The sequence below is a fragment of the Dermacentor andersoni genome, chromosome 3 (assembly GCF_023375885.2).
Source record: "Dermacentor andersoni chromosome 3, qqDerAnde1_hic_scaffold, whole genome shotgun sequence".
NCBI lineage: Eukaryota > Metazoa > Arthropoda > Arachnida > Ixodida > Ixodidae > Dermacentor > Dermacentor andersoni.
The window spans coordinates 7,755,585-7,778,120 of NC_092816.1; the positions used below are offsets into that span (position 1 = coordinate 7,755,585).

Genomic DNA, 22,536 nt, shown 5'->3' on the forward strand with positions numbered 1-22,536 from the left:
TTCATTATGTACTATACCACACATTGATGGTTATGCTGCAAGTGGAACGATGAAGGAGGGTGGTAGAGGTGAGTGCATTTTATTCTTCAACTGCGGAACTTAATAGCTATCATCAGCGGTGGAAGGCAACAGGCATTTAGGCATATTTGGTTAGAAGTACAAGGAAAAACTTATCTACAGAAACTTCAGCGAGGGCTTTGGTATTTGGTAGGTGCTGCTTCCAGTGATTTACAAGCACTAACTGTTGGGCATGTTGGTAATCCATACTCAAAGAAGAATGGCGCGAATGAACAGAGACAAGATAGAAAACACGGACAAGCGCAGACTTGCAACAAGGGTTCACTTTGAAAAACACAAAATATATACGCTGGCATAAACATGTGTAGTACCTTAAAGATTAGCAGATAAATAATCAATTTCTAGTTTGTGCAGACTCACTGATGGCCTCGCTACGCACGTCACCGGACTTCTGAATAAAGAATCGCCCTCGCTATCCTATGTTTGTGTCTTGACAACACCTTGGTTTCTTTAAGCAACGGTTTGCACTTACATTCTTTGCAATGTAGGCACAGATTAGACGACGGCAGCCCCTTCAAGGAAGCCCTGTGGTCCATTAATCGGTTATTCAAACACCGTCCTGTTTGGCTGATGTACTATTTCCTGCAGGACAGGAAAATGCGATACACTACACCCTTTCCACAGTGAACCAACCTGTCACGGTGTTTGACATATAATCATTTATAAATCATTCATTCACGGTGTTTGACATCATAATTATAAATGGAACCAATTTCCCTGGTCCCCTGAGGTTCCACTTGAAGAGAGTACACTGCAGTAAATTCAGTATGCAAAGTGTGTATGGTGTACTTGTTCGTGTTACATTTCATGCCATCGTACTATTTTCCTGCCACTTGTGTGGAAATGCATCCTGTATTTGTCTACATTTGCAGAGTGTCACAGCTAACTTTAACCAGAGTTTAAAATATGCGAATGCCATATATCTGAACAGAACCAAAGTAATGCTGTTTGCCATCGCTTAGAGATACTCAAATTACGTTTTTCATTATGCCTAATCAGATAATTAGTCTTCATTAACTAATCAACTTCTCAAATATCATAATTAGATGACAAGTGTCAATGATCAAATTGTAGAGCGACATGAAAAACTCCCAATACAGCTTTCTGTTGCTCAATACGTGCTACAAAAGTGTTTTTCTGAGTGCGAAAGAAGTCTGCAAATGCACGCTAAATTGTTACGCGACTGGCCGCTCGAGGCACTTTGAATGTATTCGCGAGCTTCTTTCACGCTCGGCAAACACTTTTATGTAGCACGTATTGAGCAACAGAAAGCTGTATCAGGAGTTCTTCATGTTGCTCTACAATTTTCTCATTGACACTTTTCATCTAATCATAATATCTGATAAGTTAATCAATTACGACTAATTATGTAATTACGTAGAATTAAAAAATCTAAGTACCTCCAAGCAACGAGAAACAACATTACCCTGGTTCTGTCCAGCTACATGGTATTCACATATTTTTAAACTCTGGCTAATTAGCTGGGACACCCTGTATATACAACAGCTTCCTCGTATGTACTTTCAGGCTATTTTAGATCGATTTTTATTTGCCGGATACTTTTATTATGTTCAGTTTCAGTTTATTATTCTTTAAATACAGTAAATGGGTAAGAGACAATATGCAGACGAGGGTCCCAAAGTCAAAGACTGCAATGGGACCCTTGCACATACTTAAATAAGGTGAATTTTGTAACCCTTGGCAGCATGTTCGTATGCAAGTCTGTAGACACCCCGTTTATTCTGAAACTGTCTATTAATTCTAAAAACATTTTCCCAATGGCGGAAAAAGATTTCACTGTACATACAAAATTAGCCTATGAATACTAACGATGTTGTGTGAATAGATACTTGCTTTGATAACACAGAAACATGCATTCATCAAACATTTTATTGACAGCATGCAATGCTAAGTAGAACTGTTACAGAGTTTCTGCGTACAGCAGCAAAATAGCATTCAGATCATTCCAGACACTTGTACATTTGCGAATTACACAAAAACCCTGTCTTGTCTCAAGGTTTTTAGTTACAAGTTAAATTAGTTTAAAATTTAACAGAAGAACACTGGTAGCTAAACCATTTCAATACCAAATAGGGACAGATGCTTCTGTTAGTAATTTCAATGAAATATCTCCATTGTAGCGCCGCACTTAAACTTGCAGAATAGAACCAGGGGAATATTATTTTTAGGTGCAAAGTGAGATGGGGAAAAAACGGACCACTGAGATTCTTAAAAGCCAGATGAGAAAGCATCAGCAAGCCAAAATATTTTCCGCATGATTAGCAATCATGCATAGCCAGGTTGAAAGCATGTTCTGCATTTGAACCCACATGGTTTTCATGGTTTCTCAGAAGGGCAACTCGCGCAACGTCAAAAAACACACTTGCATATGTATGGAAGGCATGCTGAACATACAGCTGCCAAGATTTCACTTCAGCGGTCAAACAAAGCTGGCGTGTAACACAGGAATGCAAGTTTAGTTGTTCAGCTTGCTTCTGTTGCAGTGTAAAAGGTTAGCATATAAAGCTATTAATAATTGGCACCTCCAGAAGCTTAGACAGATACAAGACGTTTCAAAAGATGAAGTTATTACCAATCAGTCAATGAAGATTGCCTGAATATAGCTGTTTGTCAATTACGAAATAGTACTAGGAGTTCGTCCATGACAAAACAGGACCTATAAGCAAACAGCCAAGCACAAGGACTATGTATGTGGCAGCTACAGTGCATGGCTAACTGTGTGAAATAAATTCTGCAATGACATGCAGCCTGCCACAACACTGCTCACTGAACACACAGGTTCAAGCATACATCGAACATATACAAACTTGCACAAGGCAAACCTAACGCTTAGAAAAGCCTATTCATAAATATATTTACACTAACGGGCTCTTTTCCTTGGCAGCACTAACAGAGAAAATAAAGCACTGCCTATTGCTCTAAGAAAGCTAGGTTGAAATCAGTGTTGAGAACTTTAAGACACTTCAAGTGCTCATGCTTCACTGGTTCACTATCAGGAGCACAAAACTAAAACCTACTTATGACGAAAGCTACACATGTTTATATCTGTGCGGAAAACACATTTCCTGTGGTGTGCAAATGTCACAGAGAAGCATACTTTACAATTGGTTTTCTGCCAGCACCCTTGGCAACATGCATGTGCAAAGGAGGATTCGAATGAAGCTGTGTGTTGAGGAAATGGAACAAAACAGGCAACTTTGAAATGAGAACCAATTATATATGACGAGGATGGCACATGCTTTGCAAGGAAGATCTTAAATTCTACAATATGCTTAAGCAGTGAAGAACATGCACAATGAGTAGATACTGTGTCTGACTTAAAATACTGACTACCTGCATTCTCTTTTTTAACATTTAGAAATGAGCTCAATCATGCATCCATGATCTAAATCATAGATGGCCTTGTTAAAAAGTGCACAGACTGTGCTTGGCACAAACAAAACAGCTTCTATCTGAGGCACTGAGGTCTATGAAAAAAGAAATTAGATGCAGAAGAGAAAGCTTGCAGCCACGCAACACTATACAGCACAACAAACAAGCTCAGTAAGGCGAGACATGAGAAAGGTAATTTTTTGACAAGCTTTTATGGCATTTATAGGTTCATAGGCCTAACTACTGGACTCATTACTGTACACTTTCAGTAAAGTTAATATCACTGCAACAAAGTACAAAAAGAAATTAAGATCTTGCAGTGCTCGGAAAACCAGTTATGATATACAGCCATAGGAATTGCAATTTAGGTAACTACTGCTAGGCAAGTAGCATGCATTTGATGCTCATATATATGTATATATGGTAAGCCACAAACACCTGCCAGTTTTTAAAATGTATTTTAGAGACTATCTCCTATGTGGTGCCATAATACATTGCACTGCAAACACAGATGCACTTAAGTAGGTGCAATTCCACAGTAGCTATGCAATGCTTTTTTTTTTGACAATCTTGTGTGCAAGTTGATCATAGTCGTAGCATGCCTGTATGGTAAGTCTCTGAATGGCATAAAGAGAAGAGTGGAGGCAGAGTAAAAAAATGCACATTATCAGCTGAGATATAGAATTCTTCTGTGCATACAGGAGATTCCTAAATACACACTTGGTGCAGCAATTCATAGAGCTGCTTGAATTTGTGAACGTCCCGCACTTGATGTATTTTCCAATAGTAGCACGCATCAGTGGCAGTATGTCAGCATAAACCTCCATGCTGACTAGAATGTGTGTGCAATGTATATGCCTCAACTTTTTCCCAGAACTGACATTTCTAATGGTTCTGGGTTTTTTGTGGCTCACTCCATGCACGATGTGAAAAAGCAAACAGTTAACTGCTTTTGATTATCCCTTTTACTGAAGCAACATGGACAGTTCTTTTAACCCTTTCGCTGTCACGGACGTACCGGTACGTCATCGTGCTTCCCCCCCACAGTGTCACTGACATACCGGCACGTTCTCTATCGCGCGTTCAAAATTTTGCGCCTGAGCGCAAAGCTGGCGCTCCCGGACTTGGCCACGCCATCTGTTGGCTCTTCCTACAAGTTCGTATTTTCGCCCCGACCTGTGTTAGTACATGTATTGAAGAGTACGGTGCGACTGCCACGCCCCCCTCTCTTTTTGCTGAGTGGCGCGGTGGCTCCGCGTTCGCTGGATCATGCGTCGCGCGCGTGTGGTTATGGGTTCAGGGTTGTTCTGCCATCTCTGCCTGTTTGAAGGTTTTTATTTTTCTTCTGTTGGCGCGTCTGCTACGGCGTGTCAAGTTCAGGCGCACGCGTCGCCGTTGCCTCTCCGAAAAGGGTGACTCGATTGCTGCTTTCGCTCTCTCGCCGCACCCTCGCTTCCGACTTGCAGCAGTAAACGTAAAGCCCTTCGAACTTTGTTTTAGCGTTTTTCCATCTCCCTCTTCTTGATCACACAACGTCCCATTTATCTCCGTTGCGCGGGCGACTGAAAGCGCATTCTCCCTGCGCGCGGTTACTTTCGGATAGCTGAGCGGCGCGAGACCTTCGTCTGTTCATTGGAGCGGTGGCTCTTATGATTCAGAATACGAGCCGAGCTCGGATTTGGACTCGGACAGCGTCTAACGCGACGAAGAGATGAGTTCCGCATCATCAGATTCGGATGTTGAACGGATGTTATAGTCAGGCTGATGATGATGATGTTTACTAATAACAGCTGCAGAACATTGAAATGTGCATATTGCATTGACTATGTTATTTGTATACCAATCATAATCAAAAATAAATTGCTATGTTCATTCCCTGTTATGCTCGTTCCCTGAAACCAAGCCGACACTGGGGGTGCGTCACGGCCAGAAAGGTCCGACAGCGAAAGGGTTAAGCAATAATAACCTATCTGTATTGCACCGAAACCAGACTACGGATTCCTTCAACAGCTAGTTGCTTTGCACCTGTTTCACAGCCAATTTACTTCTTCACAAATTTCTCTTATCGCATATACAATGCCTAGAGCACTTATTTGTGCAGAGCTGTTAACTAAAGAACACTTGCCATACCCAGGGCCCAAGTAAGTAAAGCATACAGTATAAGGAAAACACGCTCTTGTTTCGAAGCACATGTTAGACACAAAACATTTGCCACTACAACTGCACACAGAAAATAAAATTGCGTGAGAGCGTCACCAAATTCTGAAGGCACCTTTTTCACTGCTTTCCTAAAGTGCAAAGCAGACAGTTATGACACTGTTCAGGCAGGCACACACACACATCAGCCTGCCTACCATCTGTTACAGAAGACAACCACGAAGTAGTAGGCACAAAAAACACTGTGAAACATCTATAGCCACAGGCAGTAGTACTTAAATGCTCGAGAATCTACAAACAACATACAAAAGCACAAGGCACCCGTGCCAACTATCTCAGCTGGCTCCACAGATGTAATGAACAACTAACGTAAAACCAGGACACTTACAATCTTTTTTATGAACTTCACAGTCTTCACTACACAGGCTTCCATGAAAAATCCAGCAGCAGCTCAGATGTGAAAAATGACAAGCATAAAAAGCAGCAGCACATGGTACTGCTCAATATATAAGAACACTATGGTGAACTGCATGACTTAAATCAGCGTCTTTTGTTTCCCTGTTTGATTACTACATGTTCTTTATTATGCTACGTGCAAACAATGGAAGTAGTGGAATTTGTGGCCCATTCTGTCTGCTCACCAGGCATGATGCGATACTGTGGACTCGACACTGTAAAGGGCCTGCACTCACTCATGCTATCAGTGTTACCTGAGCCGAGAAGGGTGAGCACAATGTTCGCAAAACCGTTCCTTGTAGTATGCATGCTACAATGTATTTCAAGCTGCAGTTTTCTTTCTGTAGTAAATGGAATACAACTGATTAGTTCTGATTTTTCCATTGCTTCACTTAGATGGATCCATACAAGTAAAATTAGAGGCCAATATTTCCAAAATCAGTGACAAATATGGCATTGTTCAGCAGCTAAGCATCCACCTATTTGCAGTTTCTGCTACTACTGCGTTCTTCCTAGGTCTTCACAACAGCTAAATATACTTCTGGTAAACTTGTATGGCATTTTGTGTGCATAATTCATGAATCCTGCAGCCAACAGTAGAACAGAGGTGCTATTCTGCTATGTATGTTGTGGTAGTGAATAATAATGTATGGAGTGTGCTTCACTAATGAAATTCATCGTTTGGGGCTACTAGTTTATGCAGCAGAATATGTGTACACCCATACACACTCCCTTCTTCCCCCACAGCTCCCAAGTAAATTCACTACCAGGTTCAAACATCAGACTTCGGTGGTGTCATCCAAGGTGCTTGCCTGTGTAGCTCTGAGGAGGTTGGTGGCCTGCAAGACATTCCACCCACTCTGCTCCAGGGCGTGGGAGCAAGCATCAGCTGGGAAAGTCAAGCCATGCCGCTGCTGCAGCTGCTGCTGAAGCCGCAGCCACTTGATTCCTTTGTGCACATCCCAGTCCACTTCATTTAGGGCCACAAGGCACTCTTCTACGCCAACACGCTGTGTACGAGAAACAGAATGGTTACTGAACCTAGAAGTAAGGCTGCCCTATCTTTCCTCCACAACCCAGATCAGCTGGTGTGGCTTCACCTTACAAGACAAAGTGATTACAGGAAGCTTGAAGGGATCAGCAATGGTGAAATGACAGAAGCCTCTGCCTGGAGCCAACATTTTGGAAAAACGACTTTGCCAGGTTTCTTTTCTGGCATTGCAGTGATTTCAAACAACAGTACAGAATCACAAGTACTCTTAGGTATGTAATTGAAACCAATGTGAAAAGTGCCAGCAACACAAAAAGAGGGACATGGGACAAATGCTGTTCCAACTAGCCCAGCTGTCTACCTTACAGGGGTGGGACTCCAGCGCCAATTGCCCCAAGCTGCGCCAGATCGCCTTCGGCATGTGTGCTCCGGAAGTGGTTGTGATCAATGAGGGGATTCGTTCTTGGAAAAAGAGTGCAGCTGTTCACATTCCACACACACCACGCAACGGTGCCTCCTATACAGTTTCTCACGATTTTCGAACTTATAACAATGGACCTTTTGGTGATTCCGGCAAGTGGCCGGTACGCACGTAGCCACTTCTGGCTGTCGTCGCTGCTGTTGGAATGGCCAGGGCGGCTGTATTTAAAGTGTACTAGAATATGGTTCAGTGGGCCAAACAGCATGGCACTCCCTAGCTGAGGTGCAAAACAATGAAAAGTAAGCTGAGGGCACTGTGAGCAAACTAGAACCTTTTTTACCTGTTTTTTCCTCACATCCAGTGCTTCATTATCTTGTCACTGTGGCCTCTGGTTTTGCTCTTGTACCATTGGCATGAATAGAAATGCTTACCGTAATGAACACTTTTTACGTGTAATCACAGTAAACGACTGATTTTGTGGACGTGCCCGATAATTCGGACATGTTCGCTGAGCTGCCACATACCCCATAGAGTGAATGTATAAGAACCTCTAAAATTTTGGATGGAAAAAATGTTGTCGTCTGAATTTTCACAGACCTTTTCACCGTGACTGCAGGTCTGAAACAGCATTAATCAAAGCCACTACCATTTGGATCATATCAGTGCCTTGAGCCAGCACTTTTGCACGCCAATTCGCTGGCAGCCACCACCGTGGGAACGCTAGGCCTAGCTGCTGCAGACGTTCGCTGCCAAGCTTCTCACTGTTCGGTGGCATTATTTTCATTGAAAGAATTGGCCGCTGTCATCAGTTGCACCGACTCCACCTTTGTAATCCTCACCAATGGCTTCGAAGCGTACAAAGCATGTCGTGTTGCATATGCTACTTGAAAGTCAGCTTCGCCGCAATACAGAAATGTACGCGGTCAAGCATACAAAATGTATTGCGGTGAAGCATACCAAAAGTGTCAAGGGGCAACTGTCACGGTACATGGTATGTATCCCTTAATTATACACACAGGCACCCGCCATCTCCTGTTGAAGTGTGAGCTACGATACGCATAAGTGTACTGGCAGGGCTTCAGAGCTATTTCAGGCATGCCTGTGACAATTTAACCTTTTGGGGATGCATTAATCTTTTTTTTTATGTTTTCGTGGCCCTTAGAGAGTCCAAAAAAATTGGACATTAACTGGTAGCTAGTTTTTAAGCATGGAGTAGTGCCATGTGTACCTTTCAGAGTCTGAATTAAGCCACTGTTACAAATGTTCTCTGTCTCACGCAAAATGAAAACGAAATAATGCATTGGAGTAGTCTTGAAATGGTTTGCATCTGAATTTATGCTGCTAGTGCCTCCATGTGATTATTTCCTACGTAGAGTGAAACCACCTCATAAAACCATACCTAGAAAGAGAATGATGATGTATGTGTCTATATGGTAGTTAAACAAGTTGGAGCTAACTAGAACAGATTCTTTCCTATATGTATTCACCAATATGCAATGTCAGCAAAATTTTGGCTTCAAGCTTAGTCTGAGCCTTATGCCACCTTTGTCAATTGGATAAGTAGTGGCGTGAGATCATGCTAGCGAGTTATTACTTAAGAAAGGTGTTCTACTTTGTTATTTCTTATTCACATTTTATTTGTTTGTGATGGTACATCTGCTTACATACAGAGGTGTAGCTGTAATTACATTATGGAAATGAAGTGCTGGCCAAAGCTTTGACCTTGTGGAATGCAAAAGAATCCTGCATTAGGGAGGCGGCGCTGCAGAGAGTTCACCAGGTGAGTGTCTCTGTCCCCAGGGCTGGTATAACTTAAAACTATTTTAATCTGTTTTTGGGCCCATATGGGAAAGGGCCGAGCCATTTTGACCTATCACGAAAGGCCAACGGCGGATTTGGAATAAAGACAGATTGGTATAGTTTTACGTTATACCGGCCCAGGTTCGACTGCAGTTCTCAGAGTCTGTGGTGACACATTGTGACCCAGAAATTATGTTACCGTGTTGACTGAACTGCATAATTTGAGAACCTTTTTAGCTATCATCATGAGCATCGGCACAGGAATGGCATGTTCTTCCCGATCTAGAAAATCATAGTGCCACTGATGTTTTTGGCTTTACAAAAAAGCATACATCATGCCACCGCCCTACCCACTTTTCCATATTCTAGTACGCTATAGCCACAAAGCTCGTTTCTATCACCCCATGTTGTGATTGGCTTGCAGCAAGGCAAAACTATTTGGATTATATAGATATGGCTTTCAGTAAACCACAGTATTTCATAACTCTGGCTTCTCCATACCATCTGCTGGTAAAGCGCATTCCTGGGCACTTCACCCCCATTGTAGAGATATTAAAGAAAAATGTATTTATAAAAGATGTCTAGGGTTACTTTTGGAAATTTTGGACTCGCTATTGCAGAATGTACGTTTTTGTGACTGCTACTGCTAAGTGAAAATCTACAGGCACTATTACCGAAATTTGCATGCACTAGACTGTTTCAGTATCAGGGTAATCTGGTTCAACATTCAACTTAAGATGTTGCTTAAGACAGCTGCAGTACACTGCTCATGTTAGTTTAACCATTCTGTGTTCTGTCACGGTTTCAAAGTGTGCTGCCATATTTCATATTCTATTATTTTGCCAAAATTCAGGTTGGCCTGCTCCAAATTGCTGCAAAAAGCAATTTAGTGTGCTCCAAACTGCTCCAAATTCAATTTTGTCTGCTTCAAACTGCTCCGAAATGCTACTTTACGTGCTCCAAAATGCCTTTTGGCAGTCCCAGCCCTGACCCTACTACCTTTAAGATGGTGCAGCCTACAACATAACTAAGTTCATCGTTCCAACAAGACAAACATGACATCACAGAAACTTAAGCTAGCTGCAGCACTCATTCCACCAATGCCAAGACGAAAGAATGGTCCAAGCAGACAATATGCGTGGAATCAACATCATCTGAAACCAACACATGCCACACCACAAATCCTCAAATGGCTTTCATTCAGACATCATGTATATACTAATAAACAGACATCAGCAAAGGCTTCGCCACCCAAACAAAGCTTACTTAAACAAACCACTTGAATGCACTACCTGCGGAGGTTTGCTCAAAACAAATGCAAGTAACATGCAATAACTGTAATATGAGAAGCCACAACTTTTGCTCCTTCATTTAATCCTGTAAAGTCACTGCAAAACAAATAAAATAAAGATTGCACCTTAAAATGTACACTAATTACACTAAACAAAGGAAGTGTCCCAGTAGTCTTAGGATTAAGGTCAGATATATCCTTGGTACATTGCTTCTTGGATTATTATTGAAATGGAACAATATTTAACAAAATACCTCACTGCCTTTAAAAGGTATCTCGAAAGAACTGAAAGAATAGTCAAAAACGGCTCACAGCAATCGCTGATCTATTTATTAACTTAACTCTTTCGCTACCATGCCTATGCAAACCGATCACGGGTGATTGATGCACCAGATCGCCGATTTTGACATGTTGCAACCGTTTCTTTTCCATTTTTTCAGAATCAGTTTAAATTTTCATGCTCCGGCGATCCTGTGATTTTTGACAGGCCTTTTTGCAAACTAATGTGCGTGTGTTGCAGCGAAAAGAGGCATGACTGTCACCTTCTGTGGCGCTCGAGACAAAAAGCATGCCACTCACAATTACGCTGCACTAGCATAAAAATTTTCTAATCAAATGACTCCCAGCAAGTCAAGAATTACATTATATCACCGGCTTTGCCATCCGACAGTGCTGAGCAGTGATAATTAACCGCGAATGATGCCAGCTGTTCACTAGTAAGCTTTGGTTCGGGGTCCAAGTCGTTTTATTCCATGGAAGTGTATTTCTGAAGGTCCACCGCATATCCAACATGTGGACCTGGCATTTTCAACCAGTTTCCAAGAGTTTCCCTTTTGCTTCTCTTGTAAAATCCAGGCAAGGGGCGCTGCCAGTGTCACTGCGCAGTTATCGAATGTCACTCCCACAGGGTCGTCCCGCGCGGCTGCATCGCGAGAAAAGGGTCGTGCTCGAAACTATGCTTCACTCGCAATTCAATTTAGTGATGAGGACTCGAGTTATGATTCTGAAGATGACAGCAAAGCAGATTCAAGCTCAGACAGTGACAATGTTTTGAGTCAGCATGGGACATCTGCAGCTGTTCACTGGCCAGTTTCCTTTACGGCTTTAAGCAGTCTCCTTCCTGTCCGCACTTATCTGCCGATCTTTTGGCACGACCCGAGAGCTCTACTGATTATCTTCAGCGTGCATACTTTGCTTGGCTATGATGTGCTGCCATTGGCAGCAAAGAAACTTCCATTCACGCTATCGACCATGTGCTCGCTGAACTAAAAAATGTATCCGCCGGTCAAACCAAGCTCATTTTCGAAATACAAGACCTCAAAACTAAGATCAATTCCACTGAAGTTGCGATAGCCGGCTTGACTAAGCGAATGACCAATCTGGAGGCCCATTTCCAAGCTTTTTCACATCTAAAAACCGACTTCGAAGCAATGAAATCTGAGAGTGCTGGGTTTGCTCGACATTTAAACATTCTAGATGCGCGAATTGAGGATGCAGAAAATCGCTCGCGCCGCAATAATCTTATATTCTATGGCATTCCCGATACTAACCCATCCGAAAATTTTGCAGGCTCTGAGGAAACAGTCATCAACCATTGCTGTCAGAACTTGAGTATAACAATTAACCCTGAGAACATTGAACGCGCCCATCGCCTTGGGCGTTACAAATCTAACCACACTCGTCCAATCATCGTCAAGTTTACTTCATCTAAGATTAAAGACACCATATTATCGAATGGGCATAAGTTTAAGGAAACTAACTTCAGCGTCGGCGAGGACTTTTCCCTAAAAATACGAAATGCGCGAAAGCATCTAGTCGCGTTCGCTAAAGAAAAGAGAACAAAGTTTGCTCTGAATTTTAAGACACTGCATATTGGTCTCAAGCGCTACATGTTCGACGAAACCACGCAAACAGTCAAGGAAATAGCAACTCGGCCCTCACAATCAGATTAGCAATCACCTCGTCGTGAATCCTCTGGGAACCGCGCCAAGAACGCTTCTTTATCTAACCTCTCGCTCGCCGTTATATACACTAACATTCGTAGTTTTATTCCTAAGCGTGAAATTATTTCTAGCCTTGTTTCGTCATCAAGCAGCAACCTGCTTATACTAACTGAGACTTGGCTGAACAGTGACATGACAGACAACGAAATACTGACTGACCTACCAAACTTTCAAGTTTTTCGGAAAGACCGTAAAGATTCACGAGGAGGGGGCGTACTCATTGCCGTTAGCCAAGATTTATCATGTTCCCTAATACAAGATTCATCTGACCTCGAAATGTTGTGGCTAATTTTTCACGCAGCACCTAACACAGTTTTACTAGGCGTTTGTTATAGACCGCCACATAGTAGCCAGGATTTTTCCCGTCAGCTTAATAACGTACTAAGTCAACTGTCCGCAAAGCATCCGAATTCACACATCTTCCTCTTCGGCGATTTTAACTTTCCGAATATTGACTGGCATACCCAGCCCGCACCTATAGCTAACAATGGAGAGACAAGGGAATTCCTAGATTTTTGCAATAACATCAACCTTACTCAGGTAATATTTGAACCTACCCGTGTAACACAGAACTGTGCAAATATTTTAGATCTCTTATTAACCAATCACCCAGACAGCGTTCAGCCCATTACATACCTACCTGAAATAAGCGACCACAAAGTAATTCACGCTAACCTTCTCCTTACGCCAAACCGGCGCCGCAAATACCATAAAACCATCCGTCTTTATAACAAAGGAAATTATAACGCCATAAATAATGAACTTAACGCGTTTTTTCAAGTCTTCTCGTCACGTTTTTATTCCCGCAGTGTTCAAGATAATTGGTTACTGTTCAAAGACAAACTCGAAAGTCTAACTAATAGATTCATCCCCCAAATTAGTTTTCACTCTAATTCACAAAAGCCATGGTTTACTAAAACACTGAAACGTTTGGAGAACAAAAAGAAGCGTCTTTACCGTTCAGCCAGGTCTCAGGGGACGCATAGCGCATGGGCGAAATATCACGAAGCTGAACGATCATATCTCGCCGCTATTTCTGATGCCAAGCATACCTTTTTTCACTCGGACTTGCCCAATATGCTAACTAGTAACCCCAGAAAGTTCTGGCAAGTCATCAATCCGCATCACGCACCAGAAATAACCCTCACAGATGAGTCAGGCACAGTCTTCACTGATGCTGAGTGCGCTACTATGTTTAACTCTGCCTTCTCATCCGTATTTACGAAAGAAACTGAAATACCGCCATCATTTTCAGCACCACCCTCAGTGATAAATTATGCTATGCCACCAGTTGTCTTTACGTCATCTGGCATTTCGTCCCTAATCGAAACCATGAAAATTTCATCTTCATCCGGTATCGACAATATTAACCCAAAGCTTTTGAAGAATAACAAGGATATTTGTGCGCAATTTTTATGCTTACTTTTTTCACAGTCACTGTTAACAGGTCAACTACCACGCGAGTGGAAAAGCGGTAAGGTCGTTCCAGTCTTCAAATCGGGTAAAAAAAATTCACCCCTTAACTACCGTCCCATTTCCCTTACCAGCGTACCCTGCAAACTCATGGAACACGTCATCTACTCCAATGTCATGAGCTTTCTCGATTGTCACAACTTTTTTCATTCTGCGCAACACGGTTTTCGAAAAGGCTTCTCATGTGAAACACAGCTGGCCATTTTTATTCATGATTTGCAGGCTAATCTTGATTCGAACGTACAGACCGATGCTATCTTTCTAGACTATGCAAAAGCGTTTGACAAGGTTCCTCACAAACGCCTACTACTAAAACTTTCATATTTGAACCTTCCCTCTAATATCTTTAAATGGATTGAAGAATTCTTGACTAACCGTTCACAGTACGTCACCGTTAACAACCACAACTCCAATCCTATCCCAGTAACGTCAGGTGTCCCGCAAGGGTCTGTCCTCGGTCCGCTTCTGTTTCTAATTTATATTAACGATTTACCAACACATGTCTCTAGTAATATTCGCATGTTCGCCGATGATTGTGTAATTTATCGCAAGGTTAATAACGCTTCTGACCAAACATCTCTTCAAGACGACCTTAACCGCATTCAGGAATGGTGTGCCAATTGGTTAATGGAACTTAACCCTCAAAAATGCAATATCTTGTCCTTCACGCGTCGCCGTAACCCACTTCATTTCCCATACGTCATAGCTAACGTCCCTGTACAACCGGTTCTATCATACAAGTACTTAGGCATTACCTTGTGTGGCGACTTGTCCTGGAGTACACACGTTACGAACATCATTTCATCCGCTAATAGAACACTTGGATTTTTAAGACGTCATCTCTGCCAAGCCCCTAAACATGTGAAATTATTAGCATACAAATCCCTTGTCAGACCAAAATTAGAATATGCCTCACCCATTTGGAACCCGCACCAAGCTTACCTTATAGATGCACTCGAATCAGTCCAAAACAGAGCAGCCAGATTCATCCATTCATCATATTCTTACGACATCAGTGTGTCAGCTTTGAAAGCTGAATCCGACTTATTGCCCTTATCACTTCGTCGCCGCAATGCCAGCCTTTGCTTGTTTCATAAATTTTTCCATAGTTCACTAGGTCGCCCACCCTACATCGTCCCTCCAGCCCGCATATCTCATCGCACTCGTCATCCGCTTCAAGTTTCCCGACCTCGTGCCCGAACTACCACTTTTGCCGCATCATTTTTCTCCCGTACTGCAGCAGACTGGAACGACCTACCCAACGACATCGCAGCCATCACGTGCTCATCCAACTTTGCCGATAATGTTACCAATCATGTTTCATCGTGTTAACACTCGCTAACCAAAATATATGTACCCACCCCTTATGTAATACCCCTCGTGGGTCTTTAAGGTAATAAAATGAAATGAATGAAATGAAAGAAGGCTGCCCATAGCACATCTCGGCCCAGCACTACAGATCTGCGCAAGGCAGTTTACAACCGGCGTGGGATTTCTTTCTACTCTTCTCTAAGAGGCGATAAAGACAATCTGCAAAAATGCAAACAGATATGCTTGGATGCATAGTCTTGTAGTAGTTGCCCAGCTACGCTGAGAGCAAACGATCCTGGAAGAGGCGCATGACTCTAGACGAACTGGTGAAGTACGTTCCTTGGTCTTCTCATCGAACCATCCTCAGAAGATGCCGAAAAGGCAGAACTGCAAAATGTGTTACGAGGACTGCAAAGTTGAACAAAAACCAGACGTATTGTGGGAAAAGTGCGGAGTGCACCTATGCTTCACGATATCTAGAAACTTCTTCACCGCATGGCATGAGCAATGAACCGGTCCTGGTTTCTCTTTTGCATCCGAAGAATGGCGGTCTACTGAGCATTTATTTTTTCAGACACCATTCCTGGGCTATTTGTCTTTGAAATGTATATTCTGAATTTCCTTTGATATTGATGTTTTTGTAAATATCATGTTCTTTTACTGTTCTTTTTCTCAACTGGCAGCAAAAATGAAACTTCCTAGAATTTTTATGTTTTACCTAATAAATTTTTTTGTTTGGCACCACATGTTCTTGGAAACAGCATTCCATTATGCACAATACCGTACGCTATGCTGCAATGTGTGCTGGAATATTATTTGCGGTGGCAAATAATTTTTTTACGAGACCTATAAAAAACTACCATTTTCTCGCGCTAATGAAAGAGTTAAAACTATTTCTGCAAGAAAGATTATTGAGTACAGAAAGAGCAGATCTTCAGAAGCAAAATTATAATGAAAGAGCCATGAAAAAAAAATGCATGCTTACAGGCACTGCCCATAATAATACTACACATTCAGCCCATACAACGCAATCTCTCACTCAGTTGGCAGCAGTGTGCAGGCCGCGCCATCATCTATTAAAAGTATCTGCTTTTGCAGTGACAACGAAAGAAGCCATATCTCGAGCTGCAGCTGATCCAGGGAACCTAGTGTATCTAGGACTGAGACTATGCTGTCACGAAGCTAGCGCCGTAGAGCGCTGCAAGGAGCACCCTCTGTTCAGCGCATGCCAACTGATTGGTGTGACTAGCATCGATCAACCAATCGGCGTGGGCCAGCTGTCGCCCTGGGTCTTTAAAAGCGGACGCACCCTCACCTGTCCTCTTAGTTGGTAGCAGTGCGCAGGCTGCGCAATCATCTACTACAGGTATCTGCTTTTGCAGGTAAGCACCCACAGGGAGCAATTTCTTGTTTTTCTTGCGCGCTGCACACTGCTGCCACACCTCTTACAGTTCCCACTTTTTGTTGTTCAATTTGTCATTCTTCTTTTTCTTCTAATATGTCTAAGGATTTCGCAAAAGCTTTCGATGGTTTTAAGCGTTAAATGAGATTAGAACTTCGTTCTGTGAAAAAGAGCATAAAATTCTGCAGCGACACTTGCGATGAGACGAAGAAGATCACCTCCGAGGTTAAGGGCACTGAGAAAGGAAATCAGCGAACTTGCTAGGTGTAATGAAGGTTTTAGGAGTGAGAACAAGTGGTTGACATGACAAGTTGAAGAGCTACAGCAGTACACGAGGCTCAACAATTTGTAAGTAAAGGGTGTCAAGGCGAATGTAGAGCCTGTTGATGTAATAAAACAAATTGGTTAAGTTGTTGGAGAACCAGTCAGTGAATTAGACATCAATACATGTCACCGCACTCCCACTCAGAACTCGGACAAGATGAACATTATAGTTTGTTTTGTTCGCCGAGAAAAAAGGAACATGTTCCTTTCTAAGGCAAGGAAAACAGAGACTTAATAACGGTATGCTTGGTTCTTCGGATGGAGGGGCTGTCTACACTAATGAGCATCTATCTCAGTTTAATAAGCAGTTGTTAGGTGCCGCCATTGCACGTAAGAAATTAGTGTCATGGATATAGGTCTGGACTATAGGGGGTAAGGTGTTCGCACGTCAAAGTGAACTGACTGACACTCTGAGGATCACTGATCATGGCGATCTGGAAAAAATGACTAGGTAAGGTCCATTTCCTAAGATGGACTGTCGCACTGCCATGAACTGCGAGCCAACTTGTGCTGGCTATAATGTTGAAGATTTCAGAACGAAGCTCGGCTCTCTAGAGAAAGGGCTCAGTGCTATTCATTTTAATGCTCGAAGTATCAAACACAAGGGTGACCATCTGAACTTGTTTTTTGCGTCCATAAAGCATGAATTTGATTTTTTTTGGCGTTCACAGAAACATGGCCAACATCCCATGAGGATCATCCCCACTTTGACAATTATACTTATAATGGATTATTAAGACTTCACTGCAAGGGTGGTGGTCTCGCTGTGTATCTAAATAAATTGTACAAACATTCTGTAATAGAGGAATTTTGCATAATAGATTCTAATGTGGTATGCATTACTGTACCTACTAAAGATGTAGTGGTGGTTGCAATATAGAGACCTCCCACCGGTAACAAATGGCACTTCTGCGACTTCCTAGAAAATTTACTGGTGTATTTGACTTCTACCAGATGCGTATTTATTATTATGGGTGACATAAATATTAAGTTATTGCTGAACGATTCATGTGCAACACAATTCAATAATACCGTTGCATCCTTTGCCTGCCGGAATCGCATATCTTTACCCACAAGGGTAGCTGTTGAAACAAGTAGTCTACTAGACATACGTATTACAAATCTGGTGTCTAATAACATTCTCTCTGGTGCCCTGTCCCATGACATCAGCGATCATTTGCCAATCTTTTGCTTCCTGCCTGTCATGCACGATATAGATGTGAAGGTCCCATGGTTATACAGAGTAATTAATGCTAACACGATGAGTATGTTCAAAACATTAGTTGAAAGTTCTCATTGGGATAATGTGTACAATACAACTGATGTAAACAAAGCACATAATGCATTTGACTACGTCAAACACATTTAATAAACAGTTTCTTTGGTGCTACAACAATGCCTTTCTACTAAAAGAAACTAAAACTTGCAAAAAGTTTAAAAAGCCTTGGATGACTCGGGAACTATACAAAAGAATTAAAACGAAAAACCATTTGTACCACAAGCTTATTAAGAGCTTTGATGCCAACAGCTATTGAATTTAAAAAATACAGAAATAAACTTAACCAGGATGTTAAAGTAACTAAATCTACTTACTATATTGATCGGTTTACCAAAGTACATTCTGAAAGTAGGAAAGTTTGGCGTGAAATTACCTTTTAACTAATAAATGTAATCCAGACCCGCCCCTTACTATTATGACAGTCAATGGTGAACTTACAGGCTCTGATCTCGCAACCACTTTCAATTGTTTTTTCATTAATGTAGCAGATTCTATATGTACGTCGGTGACCACATCAGTACCGGATGCACTTTCTAATTTAATCACTCCCTTACGAAATTCTATTGCGCTTATGCCAACTACTACTCATGAAATAGCTTCATTAATACATAAGGTAAAAAAGCATGTTTCACCAGGGCATGATGGTATAGTACTAGCAGTACCTTTGAAGCATGTATATTCTTTAATATCTGATGTCTTGCGTTACATCGCAAATCGTATGTTAGAAAGCGGCGAAAGCCCAGATCAGCTGAAGATAGCAAGTGTATGTCCAGTTTACAAAAGTGGGGGAAAGAATGACATATCCAATTATAGACCTATTTCTGTGCTACCCATTTTATTAGAAGTCTTTGAAGGTGTCATTAATACTCGTCTCAAAAATTGTTTCCATAAGTTCAATGTTATTACTTCCTCGCAGTATAGAATTCTGAAAAACAAATCAACAGAGCAGGCGCTGTTAACAGTAAAAGAAAAAAATTATTAGGAATATCGAAATGAAACAGTACACTCTTGGTCTTTTCTTAGATTTCCGAAAGGCATTCGATTGCGTTCATCACAACACCCTGCTACGCAAGCTTAACAGTTATGGCATATGTGGTATTGCATCTGACTTGCTAAAAAGCTATTTAAATAACAGATCACAGTATGTTTAAGTTAATGGCGTACCCTCAGAGAAATTGGCAATTCAGCATGGTGTTCCTCAAGGATCAATATTAGATCAATATTAGGACCGTTATTGTTTTTAGTATACGTAAATGATATCGCTAGACTATCCGAATCGCCTTATCTGGTCATGTACGCTGACGATACGAATATATTTTTTTCATCCCACTCCTTGTCCCAAATGGGAGCTATGGCAAATGCATATTTAAGATAGCTACATAAATGGTTGTTGACCAATAGGCTAAGCCTTAATTTATCAAAGACAAACTACATTATTTTTCATCCTATTATTACAGTAGAAAGTATCACTCTGAAAATTTTGTACGAGCATACTGAATTGCTTTAAAGCGAGTTTCAAACCAGAAATTTCTTGGTGTTTGGTTCAATGAGAATCTTTCTTGGAATTTTCACACCACCAAATTAATGTCTGATCTAAGTAAAACAGCCGCTTGTTTGTATAACATATCTCAGATTCTCACGTAATAAATATTTAAGTAAGTAATATTTCTCACGGTAATACTGTCGTTTGATGCAATGTATTTTGTTCACTATCATACCATGTTAATATTTATTTCTGTGTTGCTCACTGCTGTATTGACTGTTTTGGGAAACTGATCTCGTCAGGCTTTACCACCTTTTGTTGCAGTTCCCTCTTTCATCTTTGAAGGAAAAGAAACCTTAAGCTCGAACCTCATATGTTGCTCCCCTGGTTAAAGATATCCATGTATTACGCACTTCTGTACTCAAGGTTATCATACTGTATCCTTGTTTGGGGAACTACGACGTCCAGCAATTACCTTAAACTAATTTCAATTCAGAAACTCGCTTTGCATGCTATTAAGGAGTTTCATGGCAGACCTTCAAATTTACCTACGTCACCGCTATTTCAGAAACATGGCATCCTTAAAGTAAAAGAAGTATATAATTTCTGTCTACTTAAGTACATCCATCATCATAAATTGTTCTTTTCTTGTCCAGATAATTCCAGCAGCCAATGTGCTTTTTGGACGAAACGTAAGCTTTTTCCAATCACACGCACCAATTACGGCAAGCAAGCACTCAGCTCCCAAATTCCCACGGCAATAAATCAATTTCCCTTTGAAACTGAATATTACCTTCCACAAGAACATTTTAAATCTACAATTAAAAGATACCTATTGGAACAAACGGAATGAGATACTTATTTAGTCGACAGACTTTGTATTTATTTGTATTTATTTTACTACCTTTCAAATGTATTTTCTATAATGCACATGTTGTAAGCTTTGTGATATTATTTCTATGTTTTAGGACTGACATTTTTATGTCTGTAAAAAAAGTATGCATCTTTTTACCACTCATACGATAAGTTGTGTGTGCGATTTATTCTTTTATAGTACAAATTTCATGCATGTTAACTTACTGTGTCATGCTTTCTACAACGCTTCAGAAATTTAGCGTGAATTTGTTGTGAAGTGCTCGTACACAATGCCAGGTGTTCTACGGGTGACCAGGACCTTGTCAGGCTCTTGCCTTTTGTCTTGGCACCCTCTTTTTGTTGAAAAGAAAATAAACATTCACTTTCAAAAAACAAAAAATAGTGCTACAATCCAAGCTTCAGAACACATGAGCAACATAGTTGATAATACAGGGAGCTTAAATTCAAATGAAAAAGTTATGCCTAAATGTAAGACGATGAGCAAAACAACAAGGTAAAAGTGGGAGCCAACATTTTGGCAAGTAAGCTTGTCTTTTTCAAGGCCTTGAAAAATTAATAAAATTATTTACATTGAGCATATTAATTAAATTGTAAATAATGCTAATCAAGCTCTTGGTTATATCAGACAGAACTTCTCTAAGACACCATCTAAGCTAAAGCTATTAATATGTAAATAAAACTGGTTCACTCCAAGTTGGAGTATGCATGTATGGGATCCACATCATGATTATCTCACCAAGTCTTGAATCAGTTCAGGATCGTGGTGCTCACTTTATATTTGCAAACTACCACCACACATCAAGTGTCTCAACTATGAAAATAAGCCTAAACCTTCCACTGCTCTCACTTCGCAGAAAAGCTCCGCGCCTATCCTCATTCTTTAAAATAGTTAAAAACTAAATCTTCATGTGGTCCTGACAACCTTCCAAACATTTTTTTGAAACGCTATGCTGAAACTATTGCAAGGTTCTTTCTTATTATATTTCATGCTTCATTACTTGCTGGAAAATTACCGGATAACTGGAGGATAACCAGAGTTGTACCCGTATTCAAGAAGGATGACTGTTCATTGTTAGAAAATTACTGTCCAATATCATTGACAACCTCATGTTGTACGCTAATCGAACATATTGTTGCCAATAAATAACATTAACGAATTTTTAGATAAACATTCAATACTGTCTAATTTTCAACACAGATTTAGAAGAGGCTATTCAACAGTTACGCAGCTTGTCACTGTAATTCATTCACTCTCCTCATACCTTTATAAAAATAGTCAAATTGATGCTGTATTTCTTGATTTTAGCAAAGCCTTCGATACAGTTACACATGACAAATTAACACTAAAACTGAGACATCTTGAGATTCCAGAAATACTGATCACATGGACAACAAACTATCTAACAAATCGCCATCAGTTTGTGGCAATTAATAAGCAACAGTCTGGCTCTCTTCCGGTAAACTCAGGAGTTTCTCAAGGAAGTGTTCTAGGACCACTGCTCTTCTTACTTTACATAAATGATATTACTACTGCAATTCATTCCAGTGTGCAAATTAGGTTGTTTGGGGACGATTGTGTGCTTTTTAGAGAAATCACTTCAACAAATGATCAAATTGATTTAAATACTTCTCTTGCTGTTACAATCGATTGGTGCAAAATGTGGGGAATGCGGCTTAACGCTGAAAAGACGGTCTTTCTTCACTTCACTCGTCAGAAAGCTCCACTAACCTTTAGTTAGACGTTAGGTTCGTTGCCTTTACAGGAAGAAACAAAATATAAGTATTTGAGTGTCACAAT

At 41.0% G+C, this 22,536-nt stretch overlaps 1 protein-coding gene across 1 annotated transcript in view; it reads right to left on the bottom strand.

The window, feature by feature from the left end:
- Positions 1 to 1,954: 1,954 nt before the first annotated feature.
- The window catches only part of Ack-like (activated Cdc42 kinase-like), a 197,598-nt gene continuing 177,016 nt past the window's right edge, over positions 1,955 to 22,536 (bottom strand). The window contains exon 17 of the mRNA XM_050169392.3: positions 1,955 to 7,094. Coding sequence (XP_050025349.1) covers positions 6,864 to 7,094 — 231 coding nt within the window. The 3' untranslated portion in view covers positions 1,955 to 6,863. The remainder of the gene's footprint in view (positions 7,095 to 22,536) is intronic.